Below are 19156 nucleotides of genomic sequence, written 5' to 3' on the forward strand. Positions count from 1 at the left end.
ACTTTTGAAAGTTAATATTGCTAGACCAAAAAGTACATCATAAATACATAAAACACTACTCACAAATGCTAGGTAAGTACTCTATCACAGAGCTACATCCCCAGCCCTCTCATATAAATCCTGTACTATTGGGGCAAAGGATGGGAGACCAGGTAGAACATTATAAATGGGCTTCCTTCAAAGATAAGTAATATGATCTTAAGTGATATTTAAATTTAGGCATTGTGATGTTTATTAAAATGTAGTATCTCAAGAAAATGTTTACCTTTTACTACATAATTTTGTTTTAAATCAAGGACTGGAAGGGTGGCTTCAGTGGTAGAGCACTTGCCTGCCTCACAGGAGGCCCTGGGTTCAACCCCCAGTATTGTGAAAAAGAAAAATGACAAATCAGAGTAAGTTTTATATACATAATCCCAATAATGTGAAAAATTGGAAATTGCAACCATTACAACCGAATGTATAAATTGCCATCATGTTTAGTTACATAACAGCATTTTGCCTCAGTGACACTGTTCACATTGCAGTCACCATGGCCACCAACTGTGAATAACTGAGCAAAACACAAACTTCACCGCCAGCTCTTCAGAGCACAAGCCACCATGTAAAGAACAGGCGTGCACTGCCACTAATGATGTCACTTCCGTCAATGTCTGCTGGGGACTAGTCATGTGATCTGTTGTCCAGTTCCCTTACAGAAGGCAGAAAAAGGATTGTGTTGCTTTCTCCCAATGGTAAGCAAATCCATGTGACATTCATCAAAAACAGGGAACTGGCTGACAGATGAAAGCACAGAAGCGATAATACCAAAAGTGAATTTGGATGTGGGAATATTGACACCTCCACTGTTTGAGTGACTCTAGCTGTGCTGCAAATGAAGATTTGCAAAGGTGAATTCAGTATAAATATGGGAAGTGGTTGACAAGACTGCTGCATAGGAATCGATGTGTCTAAAACTGCACATTGAAGAAACTCATAGACATTTCACGACACTAAAAATGCAAATGACAACAGAGGGAACCTGATTCAAACACAGAAAGGGGCAGCACAATTTTCCAAAGCACCCAAAAGATGCTCACTCATGACAAGAGGAAGCAAGCACCCCTTCATAAGTTTTCTAAATGCAATAAAACGCTTTAATGCTCAATAATTTTAATGTTTTAAACCACAGTGTAGTAAATTAGCTTTCCAATATTTTTCACTTTTCTATACATTTATAGTTCACAGTAAGAGAATACTATTCTGACAAATGTTTACAGATTATGAGATAATCTCACAATTGTTGATGTTTAAGATTTGCCTGATATGGTTAATTCCTTTCTTTCTTTTTCTTTCTCCCTCTCTTTCTTTCCTTCCTTCCTTCTTCCTTTAGTGGTTCTGGGGTTTAAACTCAGTGCCTCACACTTGCTGGGCTGGTTCTCTACCACTTAGCCACACTCCCATTTTTTTTTGCTTTAGTTTATTTTTCAGGACAGTTCTCACTCTTTTTTGTCTTACACAGATCCTCCTACCTACACCTCCCATGCAAGCTTGCACTACCAGGCCCCCTTTATTGGTTGAGATGGGAGGGGTCTTTCTAACTTTTTGCCCAGGCTGGCTTTGAACCAAGATCCTCCCAATTTCCACCTCCTAAATACCTGGGATTATTGGCATGCACCACCATACCCAGCCCTCATATGGTTTCAGTTTTGCACAATCATGTTAAGGTTCTAAAATAGCTCATAGATCAAAGATTGCCTGGATATGTGAAGAAACACACACACATAGAAGAATGTGAGTATTATGTAAGAAGTATGTATTGTGATTGGGATAAGAACAGGACATTGTGTTAAAGAGAAGGTGGGGCTTTAAATCCAGAAAATTCTGTACCAACTTTGCCACTGTCACTTACAGACTTTGAACAGGTAATTTAATCTCTCTGATCTTCAATTTCTTCATCTGTAAAACTGAAATAGTAATGCAAGGAATAGATTTCTGGGGTAAGATGTCAGGATAGAAATATTCCTCATGTGACTGCAAGTGAGAAGGCTCAGGGCAACAAAGGAGATTCTATATTCTGAGAGAAGAAAGAGAGGAAGAATTCTGAGAATCAAGAAAGAGGTGATGGGAAAACACAGAGAAAAGTCTGAAGTGGTCCTTTACTCCAGTGGGCTCCCAGGAGAGGGGAGCTGGACCCACGGACAGCCCTGGAGATAGACACAGAGCAGACCAGCACTCATAGCCATGGGAGAAGCCCACAGCATTTTACAAACTTTACATCCACTCCAGGGATTTGACTGAAAGTGACTGCTCCACATGGGAAGTGGGCTCTGAGAATAAATTCATTCTTTTGCTGTCCACCTCTCAGTGCAAAAAGCAGGCACCATCTTGAGAAGAGGCCTGTTGCTAGGGACTAACCCTGAGAGGATCAGGAAACACAGAACAATCACTATTCAAATCTCTGGGGAGCACCCTACACAGTGACTGGTGGGAGATAGCCACCAGTGACAGTCATAGAGAGGAGGAGGGCATGGGCTATGGAAGGTGCAGTGGTCACCAGCCCTACCCTCTGTGGTGAGGAGCAAGACTCACCACATATGATTTATTGCAGGGCTGGGTTGGAAAGGAACAAGACCAAGGTCAGCAATTGCTCAGTTCCCACATCCCCATCCCCTAGTGCAGGACTCAATGTTCTGTTTGTTCTCTGCTCCCTGAGGCATTCAGGAATGTGTCACGGCTTGGACATTTTCCATAGCCTGGGGTGCATGGGCTGAGGACCTCTGGAGCAAATGAGCACCTGCCCACCATTAGCCCTGAGGCTCGGTAGGGGCAGTTGTAGTTCCAGGTGCACATAAAAAACCTTTCTGGAGGCAATGCAGCCCCACCACTGACAACATACTCTTAATCTGCCTGACAGGAACCACAGGTAGGGCTCAGCCTACCTCCCACACCAATAACCAAACTGGTAGAAACGACAGGAATTACCACAAGCCTCACCTTTGCCTCTCCCCACCCCAGCTCTCTACCATACAGATTTCAACATTAAAAGACTTAGCAAGATACTTCTCCAGTCCAAATACCGTGGCTGGGAGGAATTTTTGACTCAAGTTTTTCCTTCTCAATATATTTTATTTTAATATAATTTTATTTATTGGATTAAGTTTTTTAAACAGGTTTTACTATGTAGCCAAAGTAGGTCTCTAACCTGTAATACTCCTGCCTCAGCCTCCCAAGTGCTAGAGATTATAGACATGAGCCACCATGCCTGGCAGTTTTTTAATTCAATTTTTTTTGGCAGTACTGGAGTTTGAACTTGGGGCCTTGTGCTTGCTAGGCAAGTGCCCTACCACTTCACCTATACCTCCATACTTTTTTTGCTTTAGTTTATTTTTCAGATAGGGACTTGTGCTTTTGCCTGGGACTAACCTTGGACCATGACCTTCCACCTAGCTGGGATTACAGTTGTGTGTTACCATGACCAGCTGAGTTTTAAAAATAGGGTCTTCCTGACTTTTTCCTGGGCTAGTCTCAAACCCCAATCCTCTTTTCTCTGCTTCCCATGTAGCAGGGCTTATAGGTACATACCATGATGCCCTCTTAGTTCTTTAGTTGAACTTTTATCTCTTCTTCTTTTTCATTTTTTCTTTGTCTTTATTCTTTGTTTTTTTCCCCCTTCTCAAACTCTTTAGTTCATTTTATATTATTTTTGCTCCTTTCTTTTCTATTGTTATTGGTGGTATAGCTTTTGTTCTTAATTTGTTTTTCCTATATTTCTGTATCTGTTTATTTTTGTGGTGGTGTTGCTGTTATTGTGGTTTGTTTTCTTCTTGTGAGCAGTACTGTGGACCAAGCCCTCAAGAGAAAACTCCCACATAAATGGGAAAGAGAATGCTGGTTTCCTGTGGCTCATGACTGTGATCTAACTACTTGGTAGATTGAGATCAGGAGGATTGTGGTTTGAAGCCAGGCTTAGCCAGTAGTTCACAAGACCCCATTTATGCTAGGCAGGTGCTCTACCACTTGAGCCACTCTGCCAGCCCCCTTCCATGTCATATTATAGCTGAACCACCAAAGATACAGAAAAATGAAGACTCAAGAGAAAGGTGCCAAGTTACTTACAAAGGCAAACTCGGCAGAACAGCTGCAGACTTCTCTGCAGAAATGCTAAGGCCAGGAGGAGATGGAATGATTGACTTCAAGTCCCAAAAGAAAATTGCTTCCAACCGAAATCACTATATTTGGTAAAGTTATCCTCCAAAATTGAAGCAGAAATAAAGACCTTTCAAGATAAGCATAAAATGAAGCATAAACCAGCATTAGGAAGATATTTAAAGGAATCCTACACACTGAAAAGGAGGCAAGGTCAACACAAGCATTGAGCATAAAAAGAATAAACCCCATGAGAAGAGTAGATAAGCAAACAAGAATTAGGAAAACAATAACCATTATTAACTCAGTAAAACACCAAACCTCTAAGCTAAGTAAGGAAGCATAGATTATTCAAAATAATCAGAACAAAAACAATGGCATGAAAGGAATTAATGCATTATCCTTCAATAATCACCTTGAATGTAAATGCTCTTAATTCCCCAATTAAAAGAGACAGACTGGCTGACTGAAAAAACATGACTGTTTGCTGCCTGCAGGAAACACACTTTAACAGCAAAGACAGACATAGGCTGAAAGTAAAAGGATGGAAAATAATATTCTAAGCAAATGGAATCTGAAAGCAAGCAGAAGAGTTATACTTATATCTAACAACACAGACTTCAAGCCAGAATCAGTTAGAAGAGATGAAGAAAGTCACTACATATCTATAAAGGGAATAATCCATCAAGGACATGATTATGAATGATTAAATATACACTAAATGCTGGATCACTCAATTTTATAAAACAAGCACTTCAAAACATAACGGAGGAGATATGCCCAATAGAACACTAGTGGGTACCTACAATGCTGTACTCTCACCAGTAAGTCAGTCATTCAAACAAAGGTCAACAAAGGAATGTCACAGTTAAATTCTGTTTTAGATCAAATGGACTTAACAAAATATTCCATCCAACAGCAGCAGAGTGCACATTTTTTTCATCAGCACATGGAACTTTTCCCAAAATAGTTTATATTTTGGCTGTAAAGTAAGTCTTAACAAATAAAAAATGAAATAATTTCTTATAGCTTATGAGACTGTAATGAAACAAAACTAGAAATCAATAGCAAGAGAAACCACAGAACTTATATAAACACATGGATATTGAACAATACACCTTTAAAGAATGATGGGTCACTGAACAAATAAGGGGGAAATTAAAAAATTCCCAGAATCCAATGAAAACAGAAGCACAACACACCAAAAGCAATGGGACATGACAAAAGTAGTTCTAAGAGGGGAGTTATGAGTGCCTACGTTTAGAAAATCAATGATCTCAATGAATCATCTAAAGATGCATTTCGAGCCAAAAGTAGAAGGGCAGAAATCACAAAGATCAGAGTGGAAACATGAAATCCAGATTAAGAGAATACAAAAGATAATGAAATAGAGTGAGTTCTTTGAAAAGATAAACAATATTGACAAAACCTTAGCCAAACTTGCCAAAAGAAAGAGAAGAGCCAGCCACAGTGGATCACATCTGTAGTCTCAGCTACTTGGGAGGCAGAGATTGGAAGGATCATGGTTTGAAGTCAACCTGGGCAAAAAGTTAGCAAGACCTCATGTCAACAAATAAGCTGGTTGTGGTGGCTCATATCATTTGTAATCCAATTTATGTGGGAATATTATGGTCCAATGCCAGCCTGGGCAAAAATGCCCTATACAAAAATTAACTAAAATGAGGAAGGGGGATGGGAGTCAGGATGGCTCAAGTGGTAGAGTGCCTGGATTTAGGAAGCATAACTCCCTGAGTTCAAATCCCAGTACCACCAAAACCAGACAGATAAATAAGAGAGAGGACCCAGATAAGATTAGAAGCAAAAAGGGAATGTTACAACAGATACCACTGACATCCTTCGGATCATTAGTGAATGTTTTGAAAATTATATGTCAATAAAACTGAAAATATGGAAGAAATGGGCAAATTTCTAAATGCATATGACACACCAAAACTGGACCAGGAGAACATAAAAAATCTAAATAGATTAATAGCAAACAATGAGATTAAAACTGTAATAAAAAGTCTCCCACCAAAGAAAAGCCCAGGACCAGACAGATTCACAGCTGACTTCCACCAGACTGTTAAAAAGCTAACAGCAATGCTGCCCAAAATAATGCATTAAACAGAAAGGGAAAGAATGTTGTCAAACTCATTTCTGAAGCCAGTATTACCTGATCCCAAAACCTGTAAGGACACAAAACAAAGAAAATAATTCACCAATATTTTTGATGAAGATAGACATAAAAATCCTCAAAAAACTACTTGCAAATTGATTTCTGCAGCCCATTAAAAAGGTCATATATCATAGTTAAGTTGGTTTCATTCCAGTGGCACAAAGCATGATTCAGCATACACAAACCAATAAATGTAACACAGCACAGAAATAGGATCAAGGGCAAAAAAATCACATGATCCTTTCAATAGATGCAAAAAGCCTTTGATAAAATTCAATGCCCCTTCAAGATAAAACTCTGGAGTGCTAAATAAATTCATCAAAGTCAACATGTGAAAATCAGTAGGTTCCCTACCCACTAATAATATGCTGAAAAAGAAATCAAGGAAACAGTACTTCTCATAATAGCCTCAAAAAATGTATGAATAAACCAAGAAGTTGAAAAACATCTACAGTGAAAATGATAAAACACTGAAGAAAACACTACAACTGGAAAGACTTCCTATGTTTATGGATAAAGAGAATTAAAAGTAGCAGACTCGATGCACTCCCCATCATAATACCAATGATGCTTTTCACAGAACTAATAAAAACAATACTAAAATTCATATGGAAATACAAAAGACCACAAATAGCCAAAGCAATCCTAAACGAAAAAAGCAATGCTAGAGGTGTTACAATACCTGTTTTCAAAATAGATCACAGAGCTACAATGAGTGTCAAAGACAGCATGGTACTGACCCAAAAACAGACACATGGACTAGTGGAAAAGGGACCCAGAAACGAACCCCTGCCTCTGTAGTCAACAGATTCTCAACAAAGGTGCTAAAAACATACGTTGGAGAAAGGACAGCCTATTCAACAAATGGTGATTATAAAACTGGACATTCATATGTAGAATATTGAAACTAGACTCCTATCTCCCACCTTGTACTAAAATCAATTAAAAAATGGGTCAAACACTAATGCAAAACCTACAACTTTGAAACTATTAAGGAAAACAAAGGGGAAGTACTCTGAGATACTGGCACATGAAAAGGAGTTTAATAGCTCAGAAAACAAAAGCAAGATTTGACATGAGATTACAACAAATTAAAACACTTCTGAACTTTGCATTGTCAATTGTCAGTCTAGCATAGATGGCAGTCATTTGAGGCTAATGTCACCACTGGGGGGTACTGGGGAGTATCCTTAAATGCATTTAAAAAAAACCTCAAAAAACCATCAGGTATAAGGCAACTTTTTGTGAAAGCTAGCCATAGATGGTATTTTAGTCTTGCCAACTCCTTTCCTCTTTGGTATAGAACCCACTTCAAGCCATCAAGACCTTTGTCAAGTTGCTCCACCACCATCAAACCCCATTCTCTCCATAGGGTCTTATTTCTGTAACAGAGAAACAGGAACTCTGATTCTACCTGTCTTCCTCAAGCAAATTAAATTTCCTGCTTTTTCGTTTGTTCTTATCTTTGGTCTCAGGCCTGCCTAAAGCAGCTCCACCTGTTCCATGCCTCCAGTCTCCCTGCCCCACCTCCTAGAGCACATGCAAAACTCAGCCAGCTCCCACCTCAACACCTCCCCACTCGGGGAGAGTGTATTAGGGCTTTTCTCCGTGTCTGTTAAGCTTGTGGAGAATAGCCTACATTCAATCCTTTACCTTTTTATTAGAAAAATTACCAAACATACATAAAAATATAAACCTGAAGAACCCTCAAATCACTGGCTTTCAATAACCATCATTTCCTGCCACTTTTCTATCGCCTTTGCAGTTCTACCTTGACAAAATTTTGCTGAAGTATTTTAAAACAAATCCCTCTCTGTCATTTCACCCTTAAGTTTCTCAGCAATGATATTAAAAAGCACATTCTCTTTGATAACCACAAGGCCATAAACATTCTTTACAAAACCGAAGGTAATGACTAAATATCACGTAATGCTTGGTTTGGTACTCAAATGTCACCAATGGTCTAGAAAGTGCTTATAGCTGGTCGTGGTGGCGCACGCTGGTAATCAACGAGGCGAAGAGGATGAGGCAGGAGGATCACGAGTTTGAGGCCAGCCTGGGCTACACTTTGTTATGCACATGTGAATAAATGAACAACAACAACAAAAAGTGCTTACAGCTGGAGGCAGGGTCTCCAGCCAGCATATGAATAAGGTTCTCTTTCTTTTTTTTAACTTAACATCTAGACCCGTCATCTTTACCCTTCTACTGTCTTTTTGAAGAAACTGGATCAACTGTTCTACAGAATACCCCCACCTTAGTGTTTTCATCCCAGAATGCTTTTTTTATTTGCTGTGTATACTACAAGCTGAGATTTACTTCTAAGGCTTGATTAGAACTCATGGTTGTTTTATTTACTTGGGTCTTTTTGATTAATAACTACAGTTATTTCATTTGTGTATTTCACACGTGTGATCTTTATTGCCAACTTTTTAATGACATGGGGTTTGCTTGGAGTTGCAGGTAGCCAACCTTTCTGCTTCCTGCCTGCTGTCTGTTAGCTCTGAGTCCACAGCCTCACACTCCTGCCACCCTGTAGCTCCTGGGCAGATCGCAGTCTGCAAGTCAGCTTCCCTTTCTAGCCAGCTAGTACTTAGCCTCTGCCCCAGTGAAGTGTTCGGTGACAAGAGACTGGGAGGCAGAGAAGAGGAAGACGATCTTCTTCCTGTGGAGCCTGATGTCATCTCCAGCAGCAGCAGGGACATCAGCACTGGCAAGAGCCACTGTGCTCAGGTGTAGCAGCAGAAGCAGCCCAAGGTCTAACTTCTTGTACTTCTCTGGTCCCCTTTCTTCTTTCTTTTGTTCTCTCTGCCTTTTCAAATCTGTTTGGATCAATTCTCTGTAGTAAACTCCCTCTCTGTGAACCACAAAGGGTTTTCCTGCTTGGCTGCTGAACCACTCACCTTCCTTGTAAACTTCTCCACCAACCTACCCTTCCTAGTATTGAGGGAGAACCTGCCTCACTAATTCCGTTTTGTCCCCTAGGTTGCTTAACCTTTTTTCCCTCCTGAGTCTGCTCCCCAAAGTTACCTTGGGACTTCAGGAAATACAGGATTATTGAATACACATCTGTGACAAAAGCCAAAGTTACCCCTGGGACAACAATGCCTTTTCTTACCACAAACTCATGTCACCAGCCATCCTGGGATGATGGTCAACTGGACTGCATCTTTGACAGAAATACTTAATTCCTCATACTACTTGCCCTGTATCCAAATTCTTCTATTTAAACCTAAACTTCATGTCAGTAGCCCAAAACCAATCTTGGGGTCACTGAATTCTTTGTCTTCCCAATGCAGCCACATTTGGTTGAATCTCCTTTCTCTCTGTTCACCATTACTGGTCTCTTCAGTTAGCATATTGGGGACAGGTGGTCAAGCCCAGTTCAATTGGGATTCCCAGAGCTAGGGCTGTTCACCCTAAAAACTCAATCAGTTATGTTTCAAGGTGGGGATTTTCTAATTCTATTTATTACGCAGTTAGCTGAAATTCTTTCTTCTAGAATAACTGTCTGGTCCACTGCAGCTTCTTAGTCAGGAAACACAGAACACCTTTTGCTGGAAAAACATCTATGAGCTGGGCTCAGCTTGAAGGACACCATCACTGTGCTAGTCCAGAGCACAAAGTATGAGTTCCTTAGCTTGGTACAGAAGCCCTTCTTGATGACTGGGTCTGTCTGTCTCCCACCAATCCTTCCTGCTTACCGTCAAACATCCGTGTTCTGAAGTTACTTAAACTTCCAAAAATTTAGCCTTTTCGGGTATGGTGACAATAGCCCCCTTGCTGTGATGTGTTTTGGACAACTTCTGTTACCCACTTTAATGTGAGAATTTGGAAGCCTGGGCCTATTCCATAGATCCCTCCTGACAGATCACTTTGTATTGATGCAGTCACAGGAGCTCTGGCCACTCACAGCAGCTGGAAGTAAAGGAGGTGAGGTAACTTTATGCAGTAGGGAAGGCAAGAGTGTTTTAAACGTGACTTAATAGGTTTCTCTCAGGGGTGATTTCATGAAGGTATTTTAACAGCTATAACTTGAAAAATATGAATTGACATAAATAAATAACCTGCAAAACTGGGGAGACTCATAAGCTATCCTGCATTGCAGTTTAGAAAGAACTATGGGTTCACTCTGCATGGCTCCACTCACTAAAAAGAATGTAATTATTAATACATAATAATGCAATTGGACAGAAAAAAGGAAGAGCAAAATGAAAGGATGCTAACTTTGAAATTTATCAGACAGTACTTACTTTTTCTTAATCATGTCAACAACAGAATTTAAATACTCTTCATTACTCTAAAAATGAAAAAAAATTTACTGAAACTCAGCATTCTTCATAGTTTTTGTAATACAACATTTTTACTGCATGCAATTTATGTGTGGAATGTCATCATGTCCTAATAATTTCTGGTGTTTTCATTTCTATAAGAGAATTAAAAATATCCATGTACTTAAAAAATCTTACTTGAATACAGAAAATATCTCATTCTTCTCCCTTTGCTGTAATATGAAATATTATTATCCATTGATATGTTTAAAATTAGTATACAAAATCTTATCTAAAAATGCTTCACTCTAAAAAAGGTTGTCATAGAATGGCTTATTTTAAAGAATTAGTCTTTGGGAAAGCACCTTCAAAATGAATAAATTTATTGCACAGTTGTACCCAGATGACCAGATGGTCATTCCCAAGTTTTCTTCTGTCAAGGAACTTCATGGACCTGCTCTTTGAGCATCAAATAGTGTGCTATACTAGATGGCAGACTGATTTGCAAAAAGCTTCTGATGGTTGACCCTCACGGGATGAATTTTTAAAATAGTTGATGTCATTTACCTGATGTGATCTCAGAGTCCATTAGTTATCTCCAATATAAAATTCTGAAAGTATCTTGAAGAATGACAGTGCTATTTTCAAAGCTGGAAACTCTGAAAAGCAACTCTGAGTGTGTATAATCAGGATGTTTATTTAAAAATATCAGACATAATGTAGGTAAAATAATATACCTAAAATTCTTAAGGTAACCGTGAATGGTTATTTTGTAATTTAAAGACATATTTTAAACACAGCACTAAAGTTAATTTAAGTCCTCCATATTCTATTTTAAAATTTGTTTCCTGATATCTTTTGTGTCTCAACATTTTACACAGGTGTGCATTGCACCTTGTAAACATGTCAAAACATCTTGGAAATTATGTGTATGCTTTCAGTATTAAAAAATGAAATTGCAATGAACTGGAAAGATCATTTAATCTTTTATTGTATTTTTCTAATAGTTATCCTATTGCAAATTTTGTTTAGAGGTTTTTTATGTTTCCCTATTCAAATACGTCTGTATGATAAGAAATTCAAGCAATAAATAATAAAGGATAACAGACTCCTCTACCTTCCAGCATTCAGTCACCATTATTTATATTTTGGAAACCATTATTCCAAATGCTATTGTTGGATTTTGATTGTCCTCCAAAGATTCATGGGATGAACACTTGGGTGTGAGCCTGTGGAGCTACTGGGAGGTGGTGGAACTTTTAAGAGGCAGGGCCCCCTGAAGAAAATTAGGTCATTAGAAGTGAACCCTTGAAGGGGTTATTGGGACCCTGGTCCTTCCCATCTCTGTCTTTGCTTCCCAGCCAGCCTTCGATGAGGAGCTTTCCTTCACTGTGCTCTTCCTTTCCACATGCCCAAAAGCAATGGAGCCAACTGACCATATACTGAAACTGAGCCAAAACAAACCATCCATTCTTTGTGCTGTTTTTCTTAGGTATTTTGTCACAGCAATAGAGCTGACTAGTGATCTAAGGTTTGCTGAGTCTCCTTTTTTCTCTTTATACATTTCATCTGTCTGTACATCTTTTCTCCCTTCCTCCCTCCCTTCCTTGTCATTTTCCATAGTTAACATTATGTTAACTTTTTTCACTGAACAATAAATGGATATGATTTTATACCAATATGAAGAGATAATCATTCTTTCAATAGCTACTGGTTATTGCATTATAAATAAAGTATTTAATCAGCTTTTAAAGCAATAGTGCACTGAAAATCCCTGAAATAACTACTCATTGAACATATGCTCTGTGTTATTCACCATTCTAAGTACAGGTGAATAAAGTATAGTAGCTAATGTCATCCCCAAACACTTCTATGACATAGACAATACTATCATCACTGTCTCAGATAAGGAAAGTGTGAGGCACAGAGAAGCTTTGCAAGCTGCCCACGGTCACAAGCCAGAAAATGGAGAAGCTGGCATTTGAGTCTTGCTAATATAGATCCAGAGGCTACATTTTCAACTGTCCTGCTCTACTGTGCTGTTTTTATTGTGGTTAAACCCTTGCTTGACTATTGTCTGATTAAATCCAGAACTTGCATTTCTGGGACAAAAGAGATCTACATTTTAAATGTGATACATGTCGCCAAATTTCTCTCCAGTAGGTTTATGCTGTTTATACAGTACTTTATAATTTTACTCAAATTTTCAGAAATTATAGTGATTACCATCATGGAGTAGTCGTTAGAGCTAGATCTGAAGCTATTAATTACAGGGTAAGTTACTTTCTTTTAAGATCCACTCCTTCAGGTGTGAAATCAGGACAGTGAAACTTACTTTTCAGAGACATAATATAAGTTGTAAATAATGTCTAGAAAAACCATCTACAGACTCGTGGGTATAGGAAGGAGTCCCTCAGTTGATGGTAGTAGTTATTGTTACTTAATAGAAATTATCTCTGGATTGATATACCAACCTTTCATTGGGCTAAGCAGCTTTTATCACTATAACATAAAGTTTAGTGCTCTGTTTGTAAATAAAATTGTTGTCTCCTATAGTATGCAAGGATTCTCTATTGAATGCAATTCAAATTTAGCAATCTTGTGTTTCCCACATTAAGCCATTATGTTTTCTCTGTAAATTTACACATTTAATTCTTGGTAGTGCCAAACAAATACTAAAAAGATTATCTGCAATCCCAAGAAAGGTATTTATAGATAGCTTTTCCTAATTTAGGACAAAAATTTCAAAATGATATAGTGATTGCCATTGATGGGGATTCTGACACAGGGAGAGAGTAACAAGAACTTCTCTTTCATGCGTACCTCTGCGATAGCAACAATCACCACCGAGTCCTCCTCTTCTGCAGGTGTCATCCTGGAGAGAAGGGAGGTCAGAGTTTGCTTCAGGTAAGTGTGGTTTCCTCTGTTTGTGGTGGGGATCCCCAGCGCAAAGGAAACTGGAAACACAGGAGTGTGAAGCATCATTTCAAACCACAGAACCCAACATAATGTCACACTAATTCTATGCTTTTTCCTATGTTTTGGGTTAGTCTTACGGTTATAAAAGAGTGCTTAGAACTGTATTACAAAAATAATCCAAACTATGTTCATCTATACCACATTTTTCAAGTGCAGTGGACTGTTAGCAAATGCATTAAATAAACCACAGTGTTCTTATGTTGGAGGAGTTTGGTGTAGTGGAAATAAAACTAGCCACTTTGCATTTATTATAGTTTTCCTCTATCAATTCATTGTCCCACAATGGCTGATTTGCTCCTTTTTCCTAAAGAGATGCTGGAACCCCAAACAGGAAAGGCACCATGAAGTGTTTTCATCTGTGGAAAAAATTCATAAACTATTTTCTAAATGGTTCGAAGGAATAAATCCAGTCCTTGGATGTCTTCTGTTGCCCAGTGATGAGTGAAGCACTGAGGAGAAGAGGAAGCTTCTACTGGGAAAGTCTGTCCAGACTCAATCATTGCCGCTCCAGTGCCTGGCTGTGACACATAGGCAAGATACACTGTTTCCTACTCTCTTGGTTTCCCCACCTCTAAGATGGAGCAAAAACTTCCAGAATGCCTAAGCAAAGAACTTAGAAAACACTCTTCCTACAAAGCAGTAGTAAAATTGAAAAAGAAAGTGTCAAAACAATTATTGTAGGCCTATGGTATGCAACAACTGAGATTTGTTTAAGAAAAACTACTACACTTTGGAAATAGCAATAAGAACTAGTAATTTACCAATTTCCAGTGATTTTGACATTTTCTTATATGTGTTGTCCTTAGTGATTTCTCTGTTGAAGCTTTTTTCTGTTTCTCTACTCAATTGTTTGCAGTTTCAAAATTGATCTATTGATAATGGTCTTTATATATTCGGAGTATGAGCTTTTTAGCAATATGCAATATAAACATCTGTCTCTAGGTTCCCTTTTCAATGTTTTGCCTCTTGACAAACAGAAATTCTTGATTTTAATGTAGTGCAATGCATCAATTGTTTCCTTTTTGAGTCTTTTTGAGAACTCTGCCTAATCTTCAGGTCATAAGGATATTGCCCTGGGTTATCTTCTAGAAGCCCATTGTTTGTGGCATGTATGTATGTATATGTGTATGTAGGTTATGTGTGTGTATATGTATTTAAGCAGTATGGGGTTTTGAACTCATGACCTGTGCCTGCAAGGCAGGTGCTCTACCACTTGAGCCATACTCCCGATTCTTTTTTTACTTTAATTATTTTTCAGATTGGTTTTTATGCTGGCCAGCCTTGGACCATGATCCCCTTAACTATACATCCTGCGTAGCTGGGATTTCAGCATATGCCACTTCTCTCGGCCCTGTATTTCATAAGAACCTATGATTCACCTGAAATTAATTTTTATGGGTAGTGTAAGTCAGGAATCAAGTTTCAAGTTCCACAATAAATGGAACTCCTGAAATGGCTTTTCATGCTTCTGGATTAAAAACAGTGCATTTTCTAGAGTTTATGAGGCCCTTATGACCTAGTCTTGATCTGTCTCTTCCGTTTCAACTACCTGCTTTCTCAAACTGACCAAACACCACTCCCTCACCTCCAAGCCTTTGCACTTGTCCTCTCTTTTGGACTAGAGCATGCTTCTTCCTCCGTGCCACTTTTACTCATGCTTCAGCGTTCAACTGAGTAATCATTTTGATGACAAATTCACCTTTGCCTCTTTCTCCTTAGGAATGTATTCTGCCTTCATCTTCCATGGTACCCATCACCCTTTTGTTGGTTACCCATTCCCAGCTGGGCTCAGTTCGGTGAGGACAAACACTGCTTCTCATGGTCACTATCATAAATCCAACACTCACGTAATGACTGACACAAAGTAGTGTCAATAAACTTGGAGCGAATAAGTGAAGGGTCAGAGTCTTCTCTGTTTGGCCTCTGCTCTTTAATTTGCAACTGATAAACTAGCCTCAATTGTGCATGCAAGCCACAAGCTATTTTTAGTAGATTTCTTGCTGTTAGAGACCTGGATGACCAACTTCTACTTCTTCACTATCTACTATTCCTATCTTTTCCCTATTTAGTCTATTCTAATTCTTTTTACTCTCATGTCACTTAGGTTCCACTTCCTCCAGAAAAATTTCCTTAGAGCTGGTTGCTTGCCCCACTCTGGCATTTTCCATGTGGCAGTATAATCATTTTACACTATTATGACCTTATCATTTGTCTCTGTCTCGGAGAGCTCCATGTCTTGTCATGGCCCAATGAGTGCCCAGAACAAAGAAGCTTGCTAACTGAGGGGACATGAAAGACTTCCCAAAAACATTGTCATTTAAGTTGTGATGTCATATCGGATAAGGGAGTCACATTACAAATGGAGCTGAGGAGTGGCAGGAACGAGTATGTTCGGTCCATGTGAGGCAGTGAGCAGTACACGCAAAATCCTGTTGTACATATGCCCTGTTGATGAGCTAACTTCATTTTAGGTGCACCAAGGAACTAGTGAGGCAAGAGTCAATTTTAGTTAGAAAACTTAGTTGCAGTTAGGAATTTTAGTAACATATTGCTGAGGAATGAATAGAGAATGGATTGACTCTAGTAATACAAAATCCAAGAGAAAAATTACAAATTCACTTCAATGAGCCGGGCAAGAAATCTTGGTAGACTCAATAAAAAATACTTATGGGGAAGAAGCTACAAATAACAGAAATGATGTGAGATATACTTAGAACATGGAGTAAATGAGATTGATAATGGAGTCTCTGTTAGGACATGCCATAGGCTTCTGCATAGATGTCATGTCTTAGGCTCATTAAAAAACTCCTTTATGTTGTCTTTGCTAATTCAGAAAAGGCACCAGAAGGACCTCAAAAGAAGGATTTGTGTATACAGCATGTTTTGTGATCAGGACATAGTTGAAGAATTGAGAAATTAGTCTAGATTTGACACAGCTCTGATAACTGGGTTATCTTAACACTCCAAACCTCTTCCAAAGGAGTTCTGTTGCTCTTCTAGCCCCATCATCTCTCTCCTTTCTTCCTTTCACTCTGACATGGGTTTCTGCTTATATTGGCTGATGCTTATTGAAGGCTATATTTAGTCTTGGTATCTAATATCTTATGGTTTTTAGGTATTTATTTTTCTGTTGTCATGCTGCCTGTAAACTCTAGCTTTCATCCAGTATGTACTCTTTCATTACTCATGCTCACACACACACGTTTATGCACGTCCACCAACATATCTGAATACTGTGTTCAAAGCACTGGCAGGGGAATCTGATGCAATGAAAGACATTTACAGGGTGAACTCAAAAACTCCCTTGGGTTCTGAGGATTACATGAGATAAGAAAAGAACACCTAGAGCTCAGTCCAGGAAAAGCAATAAGAATCCAGCAGATGGTTAACATGTCATGAGCACCCCATCCTAACACAACAGGCTTGGGTAATAGCTTGGAGGCACGTGACAGAGAACACTACAGAGAGAGAGCCTAGTGGCATACTTTTTCTGTAAAGGGTCAGATGGTAAATATTTTTGACTCTTAGGTCACACAAGAGGGTCTCTATCACAGCTATTCAACTCTGCTGCTATAGCACAGAAGCCATATGCAAAACCGGGCAGCCCACAGGCCTGACCCAGAGTCCTTTGCTCACTGGAATGTATGAGGTTTATGCAGATATTAGACAGTCTGAGACTTGACCTAAAATCCTTGCTTCAAATGCCAGGGTTCTCTCTTGTCTTGCACACCTGCTTAAGATTTACACGCTTCCAGGCTGAACTCAAGCACCCCTTCTTCTGTAAATCTTTTGCTGACCTTAGCCCCAAGAAAGATGGGGAAATAGGAAAATAACCTGGTAAGAATAGATTAATCTAAATCCAGGAGAAAAAAGATTCTTCAAGCACTTAGCGTAAGTACACTTGACTCCTATTGACTTATTTTCAAAGCATCTGCAGTAAAATTGAATTTGATTTCATCCACTAAACATTTGTGGAGCTATTATTTTCTGCCAGACAGTCTACTGACTTCTGGTAGCTCAAATTCATGCTAGTGGTCTACATATCCATTGGGGAATGATGTTAGTGGATTACACTTTGAAACATAAAACGTATACTCCCAAAGATCAATTTTTCAATTTGAAGCATTTGTACCTCCTGTTCTCTGTTTGCCAATGATTACGTGAGGATAAATTCTTTCAACTTTCCTTAGATGTGGAAGGAAGAACTTTATGTCTTCAAATCTGTCAGGTATGGCTTCATTCTCACTCAGTGTATCCACTTTCTTTGCAACTGAAAGAGAAAAAAATTAAGGCCTCTGAGTTTACAACTATGGGGATTTTCTTTCGCTCTGATGCAATTTCTTAAATGATGGTTAATGAATTCATCCACAGACTAATTTTGTATTCAAGAGGAATATATTCTTTTTATTAGCATATATTAATTGTACATAGGAGTTTCGTTGTGATAGTTCCACACTTGCATATAGTGGAGGAGAAATACACTCTTAAATGTGAATTATCACAATCATAATACTATGAAGTATAGCTTGCACATGACTGATTAATATTTATTTTAAAGCAATGCTTAATGTAAGACTAGCATTGTGAGTTATACCAGAGGCCAACTCAACTGTCCTTTCCACATGAAAAAAGCATAACTGAAGCGTTTTCTCTCTACCCTGATTAATATTACTTATTAAAGTTTCTATCTTCAAACTTGCTTTTGTAGCCTCTTAACATTTAATGGCTTGATTTGTACCATTCATTAGAATTTCCTTCTACAATTTCAAAAACAAAAACCAACTTGGAGGATTTCATACCATCCTATTTTAACTATAATACCCAATGCAGCAACCAAAACAATGTGGCATTACATAAAAATAGATACACAGACCAATGGAGCACACCAGAGAAAACAGAAGTTCTTTTCTGGTGGTACTGGACTTTGAACTCAGGGCCTCACGCTTGCTAGAACAGGCACTCTACCACTTGAGCCACTCTGCCAGTGAGACTAGAAAAAACAGAAATAGGTCCCCACATATATGGGATTAATGTTTGAGAAAGATACGAAGGCAATCAATGCAGAAACACAGTGGAAAAGATGGTGTTCCATTTGCTGAACACAAGGGCACTTGTGTGGAAAAAAAATTTGAACCTGCCTGTGCTTCATGCTGTTTATAAAAATTAATTCAACGATTTCATAAACATAAATTTAAAACAAACTATGAAATTTTAAAACCAAAGGAAAATCTTCATGACCCTGATTCAATTAAAAAGGTCTTAGATACACTATAACCATACATAAAACAATAACTAGAAGAAAAATTGATGACGTAGATTTCATCCCAAATTAAAAATGTTTACCCTCTGAAGAACATCACAAAGAAAATGATTGCCAGGTGCTGCGATCCACGCCTGTAATCCCAGCTACTTGTTAGACAGAGATCGGGAGCATTACGGTTTGAAACCAGCCTGGGCAAAAAGTACACGAGATCCCATCTCAACAAATAAGAAAAGCTGGGTGTGGTGGTGAGGGCCTGTCATCCCAGCTCCCCAGCAAGCGTAAATAGGAGGGTCACAATTCAGGCCAGCAAGGGGAGAAGAGTGAGACTTTATAAGAAAA

At 38.7% G+C, this 19156-nt stretch overlaps 1 protein-coding gene across 1 annotated transcript in view; it reads right to left on the bottom strand.

The window, feature by feature from the left end:
* Window positions 1-19156, bottom strand: part of Mgat4d (MGAT4 family member D) — a 60279-nt gene that overhangs the window by 26346 nt on the left and 14777 nt on the right. Inside the window, exons 3-5 of the mRNA XM_020171501.2 lie at window positions 17687-17824; window positions 13399-13532; window positions 10558-10604 (exon numbers count right to left, since the gene is read on the bottom strand). Of these exons, the coding sequence (XP_020027090.1) occupies window positions 10558-10604; window positions 13399-13532; window positions 17687-17824 (319 nt within the window). The remainder of the gene's footprint in view (window positions 1-10557; window positions 10605-13398; window positions 13533-17686; window positions 17825-19156) is intronic.

Source organism: Castor canadensis, chromosome 9 (genome assembly GCF_047511655.1).
Source record: "Castor canadensis chromosome 9, mCasCan1.hap1v2, whole genome shotgun sequence".
NCBI classification, from domain to species: Eukaryota; Metazoa; Chordata; class Mammalia; order Rodentia; family Castoridae; genus Castor; species Castor canadensis.